General features: G+C 41.4%; 1 protein-coding gene across 1 annotated transcript; it reads left to right on the top strand.

The window, feature by feature from the left end:
• The first annotated feature begins 3,878 nt into the window (after window positions 1–3,878).
• On the top strand, window positions 3,879–11,525 carry LOC106624181 (uncharacterized). The gene is made up of 3 exons (XM_036364641.2): window positions 3,879–4,166; window positions 8,263–8,334; window positions 8,427–11,525. The coding sequence occupies exons 1-3, from the start codon at window positions 4,164–4,166 to the stop codon at window positions 11,112–11,114; spliced, it is 2,763 nt and encodes a 920-aa protein (XP_036220534.2). The 5' UTR covers window positions 3,879–4,163; the 3' UTR covers window positions 11,115–11,525.
• Window positions 11,526–11,725: the final 200 nt, after the last annotated feature.

Genomic DNA, 11,725 nt, shown 5'->3' with positions numbered 1-11,725 from the left:
TGCCACTATGCTAACTGCACAATGTTGCAGCGTCGCGCGTCCTAGCGGTCACTCGTCACACAGCTATTTGCGTTTAAAGGTCACTTGGACGAGTTGACGCTCGAACTTCGCTAAATTGTGAGCACAATGTCTTAACTGTAGTCCACATACACAAAGCCACTTTTGGTGCTAATGCGGCTTTATAGCACGTTTTGTTGTTGTTGGTTGCTGGTTTTTGTTTTCATGCTTTTTGCGTCATCAACAGCATGTTCATGCGTATGGCTGTGGCTTTTATGGCTTGAGCATCGGTGCCCACCTTAACATTCAACTCGAAAGATATGCGCGCGTGTATGTATGTGTGTTCATATAACCGGTACACACCGATGACGGAAAGGTGCTCGCTCAAGCTTTTGCTATGCCTTCAATGTATTGCCGTTTTAGTGGCAGTCGCAGCGCATATGATATTGTATATTCACTTGGTTTGCACGCATGCGCATAAAATGCAAGTAGCTTAGCATACAGCATTTTATATCTTCATATATGATAGTATGCATACGAACACGCATACACGCATTAAGAAACTGTAATATTTGCACTTGGGCGAATTCTACTCTGTCGCGGCACCATGCCCCTGTCTCACAACCGCTAACGGCGACCAGCGCATTTGACCGACTTCGATTATGAGCCTTGCGTCTCGTCAGCTTGCCGGCGCATCAGCGGATTAAACCACTACTCAATTGCGCTGTGTGAAGCAGATTTACTTCGACCCACTCACAGTTTGTTTGTGGCGCATTAGTCACTTTTTCATCTCCCTGCATGTTGCATGTGCTTTATGCGCAGGTGCCTACGTAACTCAGCTCTGCATATGTCTGTGTCTGATTGTACATTATTATATATTTCTATTTGTTTAATGTTTGAGACTTTGATAGGCTCCATTAAAATGCACGAAAATTACATGCTTACACATACACACATGTACAAATGCAAGCTAGCTGTTGTTGGCTTCTTTCGGTTTGCTTTTGTTCTTTTTGCCCGTCATAAGTAATTTAGCGTTTTATGGTCATTTACTTCATCATAAAGCATTTTCATACAAAGCTCATTTAAATAACGCAAATCTTTTCCTTCGAGTGCTCATCAATTTCATTCAAAGCGCTTTGCATACCGCGATCTTGTGCTAACTAAACTTTTAATGTAAAATATTAAATTGCGGATTTTTAGATACGTTAGCGATCATTGCAAGCAACGAAGAAGAAAGAACGATGGATCTGAGTAGCTTCGAGAGCTGATTTGCTTCGCTAAGTACCAAAATTAGGCATTCTCACCACATATTTAATAAACATTTATTCCCGAGCTTCACATTGAACTAAATTTATGAATTCGACTATTCTTTTGAAAGTAAGTGCCGGAAATGTTTCAACGTCATCACTGATTTGATTGAGCTCAGCTTAGAAGTTCCTGCTAGGCGGAAAAAATTATTTTACCTTTTAAGAATGGAACTTAGAAGGGATGTTTATTGCCCATAAATATTTGCTTATTTTGAAATTAATCTAAAACACTTTGATGTAAGCCATTTCAAATAAATTAGAAGAATACAAGGCCTGTTACACAGTAATTATGTTTTTTATTTTGATCTGAAGGCCAATTATTTTATAAAACATCACTTTTCCATTTGAACATAATCTCTTCCTATTTTCCTTAAAATTAACGTTGATTTGTGGAGCAACTGCAATTATAATTTACTGCCAACTAATTTATTCTTCAAGTCGGTCAACGGGATTGTCACAGAAGGCTTGCCAAATTATTGAAAATAGTGAAATTCAAAATCCTAATAGAGCGGGTCTTCGACTAAATGTGAGGTCTTAAAATATTTTAAGTGTCTTTGACGAGGTTATACTCGCTAAAGGTTTGTTCTTGTTAAAAGTGCGGCTCTCATGAAAACTTATGTTGCCTTTGGACTACTACCAGCTTATGCCGTTTTAGTTGTTAACCTATAGGATACCAGAGTGATTCTTTTGAATTTAATCATGATTTTTAAGATCCTTGCGTTGTCGTGGAAGGTCCGTTGTGTTACCTAAAACTCCTATAAATAGATCATAAGACCATTACACATTGACAAAGCGCTTTGAACCTATCACAAATTTGTTGAGATGGCCAATGTCAATTTCTACAAAGGTAAGACTGCCAAGATGCTTCAACCTCTGTTTTGTAAAGGCCGGACTATGGAGGTGAAAGTTGCCGTATAAACTCCAGGACGTTTTGTATTTTTTTTGTAAAATTCGCAAATGAGGTGTAGAATGAAGATGTATGGTTCGAATCTGATGGGAAAGTTTGGCGCAAGATTTTATGTCCTGAGTTCTTCAAGGGCTCTATTTTTAATACTTTTTAAAAGCCGAGTTTCTGAAATAGCAGTGTAGTTTCGTCTATTATGATCAAACCGGAACATTTCCCTTTCTATTTTTACTTTTAGACCTTGCCTTGGCTAGGTGCCTTTTGTCCTGCCGTGTAACGTAAGTGCTCTACGCCCTTCTACAGGTCTAAATTTGCTTTGAAAGCATATTATTTGTTAACCAGCACCCATTTATTAATACTGAAGATCTTTGTTAGGCACGCGAATCCGTCATGTTTGAATGTTAATAGCAAGTCATTAATAACGGTAATATAAAAAAATAAATTTATGTTTTTGACATAGCAGATAAAACAATGAAAATATCGCTCCAGCTAATGTGCTGGGTGCATGCACTTTGGTGCCATCTTAATTTGGCCTTACTAATTTTGCGAATTTACTACAAATTAGTAAAGACATCGTCTGTCCAACGGCATTGTTGCTGCCGCAAATAACGAACATTACGGCTGTCCGGCAGCTTAAAATAGTGTGCTACAACAACATGCAACAAATTGTGTACTACAAAAACACCATTGCATCCGCACCTACGTGGACTTATTATGTGCGAAGCCGCCTGGTGTATTTCGGCAATTCGGTGAGCATGACCAAATACTTAGCACCAAGCGAACGACGGACGGTCGGACCAGAAGAGCTCATCTTAGCATCCGATCCGGTTGCCGTTGGCAGATGAGCCAGCGCCCAAAAACAGACCGAGTTAGGCGATGCTGCCGCCGTCAACGTTTTGAGTACAGAACGGCAATACCAGATTTTCATTGCAATCTAGTTTCGTGCGAAGTTGACAAAAACTCAGAAACTCAAAAATCGAAAACAAAAACAAAATCATAAAAAAGTTTAACGTAGTTTTACACGCTGAAATTAAGTTTGAGTTAAGGTGCGTTCGCGTATTTTTGGACACTTAAGCGGCGTTGCTATTGAATATTAATATTATGTGCGATTATAAATTCACATTAATAAAATGCGCGTGTGCGTGTGTGTGTGCGTTTGTGGCTGTGGCCTTTAGTGGATGTGAATTTGTAGAAGCCGCCGAAATAGACGTCATCAGAAACATTGGTATAAAGCGATTTGTGTTTTTTGATTAGAGATAATTTGAAGATTTTCATTATTTTTTAGCAGCGCAGCAGCGACGGCGATAATGGCAAGCGCAGAAGCAACTTGATAATGTTTGGCTTAACGCTGGCTAAGCTGTTGAGCGAGGCTTTGCTTGTTTGTATGTGTATGTGTGTGTTTCGGCAGATTGTAGCATCTTCTTTACCACCAACACAAACAACAAAGCTAATCGACGACAGAGCAATAACTTGCTCAGCAACAAAGCAACCAAACGATCAACCTGAAAGCCAACTAGCCAGCCAGCCAGCCAGCCAGCCAGCCAGCCAACATCTGAATGAAGCTCTCAAGCATTCCGATCTTCAATCGGTCAGAGTGTACTACCAGTTATCGCCCATACGTTGGCTTGCCGAAACATCTGCTCCGAGTATATATAGAAAATCTATAGGTTTTGATGGTTTAGTTGGTAACCCGCACTCAACCCAGAAGTGAACCACCAACAGAGATCGCTTAGTGTAGCTTCTTCAACGGCATTGTGGTTGTCCGTTCATAAGTATCTAGCCTTTATTGGTCGTGTCAGATCGATCGATCGAATTCAATAGCAGAGTTGAATTCTGAATCGATACAACGAACATTTGGGATACAATATCCGCCAAAAGGATTAATTCAGAGACACATAGATAAAAGCAAGGATTACGCGCTCACGACCAGGAGTTGTGATTAAACTGTGCTCAAAATGGTAAAAAATATATAAATTACGAAAAAATATATCATCGGTTGGAAAACACAGTTACATGAAAATAAAATAATATGAAATTAATTAATTTAAGAAAATTAAATTAAAAATACAATATAAATAATTAAAACAAAGTAAAATGAAATGAGGTAAATTGAATTAAAAGTAAATTAATTTAAGTAAAAGAAAAGTCCAAGGATTGCAAAGTGATAGTTTTTTCGTCAATGATCAAAGGACATTATCCGATCAGAAAAAATCAGTGAACGTTCACGGGATGCTCACGGGACCGTAAAAGCCAATAAACGAATATCAAAGCGAATATTTCGAAAATAAAGTGATTTAGGCAAATGTGAGACGAACAAACGTTGCAAAAGACACTTGTGTAGAAATGTTTTGATGTGGACAAGACGAGAAGAGGCAATTGCCAATCATAGTGTCAAATACAACGGCTAATGCCGTGAATATTTCAACGAAATTCAAATATTTGCTAAATGCGATTACACTCGTTGAAAAATGCATTCCACCAGAAAAAATTTGTTCAAATAACACAGATACCCAGCGCTGAAACGCAGGCGAGCAAGCGAACGAGCGAGTGAAGCAAAATAAATTGAATTATGTTGTAAATTGCCCACAAACTAGCGTCAATTGCGCACACAATGTGCGCACATATTTACATACATGGGCGACGAACGAACGTCCGTCCACATGAGTGATGATGAAATCGATGCTGGCTGTTGGCGATCATCAAAACAGACGCTTTGGCCGCGGTTGCAGACGGCTGTAGCTAATGTTATTCGCACAGTCAATGCGGCGCGCAATCGTAATGATTCGCTGTTGCGCAAAGTTCTTAAGCGTGTTGCAGACGCCAGCGGCAGATGTGTCTGTAAAATTCATATTCTTCAACGCACATGAATGCGCAAATGCATGTAAATGCATTGTTTCTGCACTTTAGTGCAACTTAATGGCAAATTGCTCACAAAGCTAATGCTGCTGCCGCTGCGAGATATTAAAATAAATCAAAGAGCGCAGTCGGTTGCCATTCAGAGACGCCTCAGTATGCATTAGATGAGTGCAATATCGCCAATAATGTCAGAGGTGTCACGTTTGCCTTCATTTCTGAGGCAACAACAATGTAAGTGGCCAAACAAAGCCACCACCGCTACTGGCACTGACCAGCAGCAGGCACAGGCAGCAGGCAACGGCTAACCGCCAACCGTCAATCGCCATCCTCAGCAGCGTCGTGTTAATCATTGCTGTGGCGATTATCATCGATTGACAGTCATTTGTGGGGGTAATTTAATGTGTATTTTATCTTCGTGTTCGATTTTACAGTAGCCAGTGCGCACATAAAGCGATCTACATCGTTTGTATACATTTACGTTACGCTGTTCAAAGCGAGTTCGTTGCTTAAGTCTTTTGTTTGCACTGCCAGTTTACTCAATGTTTGTTTTCGAGGCCTTTGGTAGTTACGAGTTTTGAAAATAGCAAAGTAGCGTAATTGAATTTTTTTTTATTGAGGTTAAGAAAATTTATATTTTGACTTTATTACGGAATATAAATATTTAAATTTTATATATAAGCTTCACATGTAATTTTTGTATAACCGCTACTCAGTTGCTGAGATTTTGAGGAGGCCAAACTGAGCATATTATATATCTATATATGCTAAACAATAAGTTAACAGTTAAATATTAATTTATAAAAGTCTAATGAACTTAATCATTTCGTTCAAGACCCTTTTTAAAGTCTATATTAAAACAGTTTCAAAAGAAATTTATATATATAGTATTTTCTCTATTAAAAATCGAGATAGGCTGAAATAAATACAAAAACTTTAAATTTGGACTTTTGTACAAAACTTATTTTATTGTTATTCAAGTATTAGTTTTAGTTGTTGTAAAACAAATTAAAATATAAAACAAATAATGATATTGAAAAAATTAAGGACAGCATAAATATAAATATAAAAATTTTCGGACATGGTAATATTTCCGCCAATTTTGAATGTCCTTGAACTAGTTACGCCCCTAAATAACTTAAAAACCGATGCCAATTTTTGAGTAATGTTGTATGGACCATTTCACAACAACACACTGTGTTGATCATCAATCCAAATTATCACCAAAAAGTCACATTAGCAATTAACACACTATTGCCAATATATATCTTTATAAATGTCCTATAGATCAATCGCCTAATGGCTTTTGCTCTCAGGCATGATTTGTGCAGATAGGCGAAGAAATGGCATAAGAAAACGAAAACTTGCATATAAGCTAACGAAAGAAAGTTCAAACAATTAGATCCATAAGCTGCTTTTGGACACCTTGTATTCACTCAAGTAATTTTTTGAATGAAATGAGTACTGATGATTTATTTTATTTCATCAAGTGAAATCGAATTGCGTGTGCGAAATACGCTTAAAGTCGCCGCACGTGCCCATCAAAGCAAATAGTTTGCCCACAAGCGAAGATGAATAGCTAATAAGGATGTTACTTATACAGTATTATCCGATGATGATAATTACTAACAATTTTATGATACTTTTTTAATGAAATAGAAAATGCCCCAATATGATCTTCAGAGGTCGATCTGAATAAGGAGGACAAAGTGAAGAGATAAAAGCTAGTGATCTGCTAATTGTTAGTTATACCGATTATTATCGACATTTATTGACTAAATGCTGCGCTTAGAGCTGGCAACCAGTTTCAATTAACCGTATAAAATATTTAAAATATTTAATTTTGTTTAATCATCATTGCGATAATTGCGAGTAATCAATATTCTAATTCCTTTCACTTTCGTTAAGGCAAATAATTAATGATGCAGATATGCCAGAGCTCATCATAAGACTTACTTATATTTAGATTTGTTATTGTTGTACAAAACTAATTTTCTTGTAATAAAAAGTCAGTAAGACTGGCAAGGTCGCCAATGATCTATTGAAACTCTGGCTGTGCTAACACAAAGAACAATCAATTAACATAAATTAAATTCATCCTCACACATAAATAGCCACGGCCGAGTGCGTTTTAGTCCCAAAATAAAAAAATTCAAACTCGTCTCTATAATTTAATGTTCTAAAATATTTAAAATTTCAATACAAAGCAGTCGGACATGTTTGACTGAAGCCATTTCGGTAAAAATATGCAAATAGGAAAAGAAAAAACTAGAAAGAAATAATAAAAAATATATGTCCCTCGTTTGAGATAAATTTTGGCGCATCTTCTCAGCCGTAAGCAGCCGAAAGACTGGTTCTTTCGCTTTCTGCTCGATACTTGATGGTGAAGTTTTTGTTGTAGATTTCTGCTCTGCAAACATTTTATGCTAAAATATGGCTGTCTCAGATTTGAATGCTAATCGAGATCCGGATTCGTGTATAAATTAATGAAAGAAAAATAAAACTCTAGCTTTCTTGAATATTTAAAGATTTGCAGATCATGTCAGTGCACATAATGTAGGCCTCTAAGCGCTGCCACCGCCGATGACTGATGACTAACCGCATCATCTTCATCCAAAGCCCTACCTCGAAAGACTTGAGTATCTCTTGATCTGAGCTGAATTTCCCATAAAATTAGTCTTCGTATTCTTTTCATTAGTTTTGATTAATTACGCTGCTTGTTCTAAATTTGCTGGCATGCTGGTAGATTGCGGTATTTGTTGTGTTTGTCACATTGAAGGTTAGAAAAATAAACGATTTCAAGTACATTTTTAATTACCAAGTAAAATTGGACGATACAAACCAATACCGTTTCAAAAACTTCATTCTAGCTCATAGATTAACGAACCGAACCGATTTTAAGGTGAGCGGAAAACTATTCACACTCCGGCAAGGCCATATAGATAGAGGAAGCAGGTGCAGGCGGCAGCTCTGCTGAAGTAATCTTATTAATAATGCAAATAATTAAATGGATGGAAATGAAATCAGATAAAATAAAAAAAATAACATAAAATGAAAACAAGTTAAATAAAATAAATAAAAATAAAATAAATAAAGTAAAATGAAATAAAATCAAAAATTTTAATTGATAACGAAAATTATGGCAAATTAAAAATCAATTATTTTAACCCTAATTTTAAACTTTAACAACTTTATTTACAGAGGGGCACTTTTATTATTTTGACGCTTTGCGTCGCTGGAATTTGTGCTGATGCAAGCACGGATACACTTTTGGTACGTATTCCTAACTTTTACACCTTACTTACTTTGTCACCACAAATGAAATGAAAATATTTCAAATAAAATGAAAATATTACGTTTTTCAGAGAGAGGCACGTGCAGCTCAGGGCTATGATTATCCACCACCCTCTATTCCATTCCCCGAGCCAACGAGGCCACCACCACCGGTGACGCGTCCACCAGCACCGAAGACTACTCGTCCACCACCCCCACCGGTGACACGCCCACCTCCAACTTACTTGCCACCCACAAACAAACCACAGCCTCCGGCACCTAAGCCAACAACTCGTCCACCACCACCACCAGTGACTCGTCCACCAGCACCGAAGACAACTCGTCCACCACCCCCACCGGTGACACGCCCACCTCCAACTTACTTGCCACCCACAAACAAACCACAGCCTCCGGCACCTAAGCCAACAACTCGTCCACCACCACCACCGGTGACGCGTCCACCAGCACCGAAGACTACTCGTCCACCACCCCCACCGGTGACACGCCCACCACCAACTTACTTGCCACCCACAAACAAACCACAGCCTCCGGCACCTAAGCCAACAACTCGTCCACCACCACCACCGGTGACGCGTCCACCACCAGTAGAGCGTACCACATACGTTTACAGTGTACCAGCAAATCCATTGACCTATCCTCCACCAACTAATAAACCACAACCGCCAGCACCAAAACCAACCACTCGTCCACCACCACCACCAGTGACTCGTCCACCAGCACCGAAGACAACTCGTCCCCCACCTCCAGTGACGAGACCGCCACCAACTTACCTGCCACCTACCAACAAACCACAACCGCCAGCACCAAAGCCAACAACTCGTCCACCACCACCAGTGACTCGTCCACCAGCACCGAAGACAACTCGTCCCCCACCTCCAGTGACGAGACCGCCACCAACTTACTTGCCACCCACAAACAAACCACAACCACCAGCACCTAAACCAACTACTCGTCCCCCACCTCCGGTTACTCGTCCCCCACCGCCAAGAACTACACCAGGACCAACATACTTGCCACCCACCAACAAACCACAACCCCCGGCACCTAAGCCAACTACTCGTCCACCACCACCAGTGACTCGTCCACCAGCACCGAAAACAACTCGTCCATCACCCCCACCGGTGACACGCCCACCACCAACTTACTTGCCACCCACAAACAAACCACAGCCTCCGGCACCTAAGCCAACAACTCGTCCACCACCACCACCAGTGACTCGTCCACCAGCACCGAAGACAACTCGTCCTCCACCCCCAGTGACGAGACCGCCACCAACTTACCTGCCACCTACCAACAAACCACAACCGCCAGCACCAAAGCCAACAACTCGTCCACCACCACCAGTGACTCGTCCACCAGCACCGAAGACAACTCGTCCTCCACCTCCAGTTACGAAGCCTCCACCAACTTACTTGCCACCCACCAACAAACCACAACCACCAGCACCTAAACTAACTACTCGTCCACCACCTCCGGTTACTCGTCCGCCACCGCCAAGAACTACACCAGGACCAACATACTTGCCACCCACCAACAAACCACAACCCCCGGCACCTAAGCCAACTACTCGTCCACCACCACCACCTGTGACTCGTCCACCAGCACCGAAGACAACTCGTCCTCCACCTCCAGTGACGAGACCGCCACCAACATACCTGCCACCCACCAACAAACCACAACCACCAGCACCAAAGCCTACAACTCGTCCACCACCACCAGTGACTCGTCCACCAGCACCGAAGACAACCCGTCCTCCACCTCCAGTGACGAGACCGCCACCAACTTACCTGCCACCCACGAACAAACCACAACCACCAGCACCAAAGCCAACAACTCGTCCACCACCACCAGTGACTCGTCCACCAGCACCGAAGACAACTCGTCCTCCACCTCCAGTGACGAAGCCTCCACCAACTTACTTGCCACCCACCAACAAACCACAACCACCAGCACCTAAGCCGACAACTCGTCCACCACCACCAGTCACTCGTCCCCCACCACCAAGAACTACACCAGGACCAACATACTTGCCTCCCACCAACAAACCACAACCACCAGCACCTAAACCAACTACTCGTCCACCACCACCACCAGTGACTCGTCCACCAGCACCGAAGACAACTCGTCCTCCACCTCCGGTGACGAGACCGCCACCAACTTACTTACCACCCACCAACAAACCACAACCACCAGCACCAAAGCCTACAACTCGTCCACCACCACCAGTGACTCGTCCACCGGCACCGAAGACAACCCGTCCTCCACCTCCAGTGACGAGACCGCCACCAACTTACCTGCCACCCACCAACAAACCACAACCACCAGCACCAAAGCCTACAACTCGTCCACCACCACCAGTGACTCGTCCACCAGCACCGAAGACAACCCGTCCTCCACCTCCGGTGACGAGACCGCCACCAACTTACCTGCCACCCACCAACAAACCACAACCACCAGCACCAAAGCCTACAACTCGTCCACCACCACCAGTGACTCGTCCACCAGCACCGAAAACAACCCGTCCTCCACCTCCAGTGACGAGACCGCCACCAACTTACCTGCCACCCACCAACAAACCACAACCACCAGCACCAAAGCCTACAACTCGTCCACCACCACCAGTGACTCGTCCACCAGCACCGAAGACTACACGTCCACCACCCCCACCTGTGACACGTCCGCCACCCCCCAAGCCTCAGCCAACACCCAAGGATGACGGCTACAAATACCCCGTGCCAAGCATTCCTTTCGAGTTTTAGGTGTCAACTGTAACAGTTGATTTACTCAATTTTATGTTAAGAAAGATAGCCTGCGAGTTTTAAAAGTTATTTAAAAAGTGGTGAAGCTCATTAACGCCGAAAGCTGACAATCTAGCGATGTGGTACCAACAAGCAAACTAGGGCTAGATTCATCTAGTCAATACAATATGAGAACGTTATTTTTGCTTTCGACTCCAAAAGAGCTTTAGCAAGAATATCAAATGTTTTTCCTTTTTGTTTTATACTTAAAAATACTCTTACAATTAGAAATACTTATTTTAATTGAAAAAAATATATATACCCACGATTTTGTTTTTGTATTTCGGATGAAATTTTTTACCGTTTTTGTAGGGAAAAATGTCATTGTATGAAAGAGTTTATTGAAATCAATAAATTATGTATGTACCTAAATATTTTTTAAAAGTGTCGTATTGATTTCAAGCTATTAATTTGCTGTTATTTCGAAAAGCATACTACACCGAAGTATCAGTGGGGTATATACGACCTTTAGTCGTGCAGTTTTTCCAACCATATTACAGATCAAGTTAAAGAGGAAATAGGGTGTACTTAGTGGAAGTATCAACAGTTCATGCCATCTATTTGAACTCAAA

The sequence above is a fragment of the Bactrocera oleae genome, chromosome 6 (assembly GCF_042242935.1).
Source record: "Bactrocera oleae isolate idBacOlea1 chromosome 6, idBacOlea1, whole genome shotgun sequence".
Lineage (NCBI taxonomy): Eukaryota > Metazoa > Arthropoda > Insecta > Diptera > Tephritidae > Bactrocera > Bactrocera oleae.
Note: the sequence above shows the minus strand (reverse complement) of the source record. Positions and strands in the feature narration are given on the sequence as shown.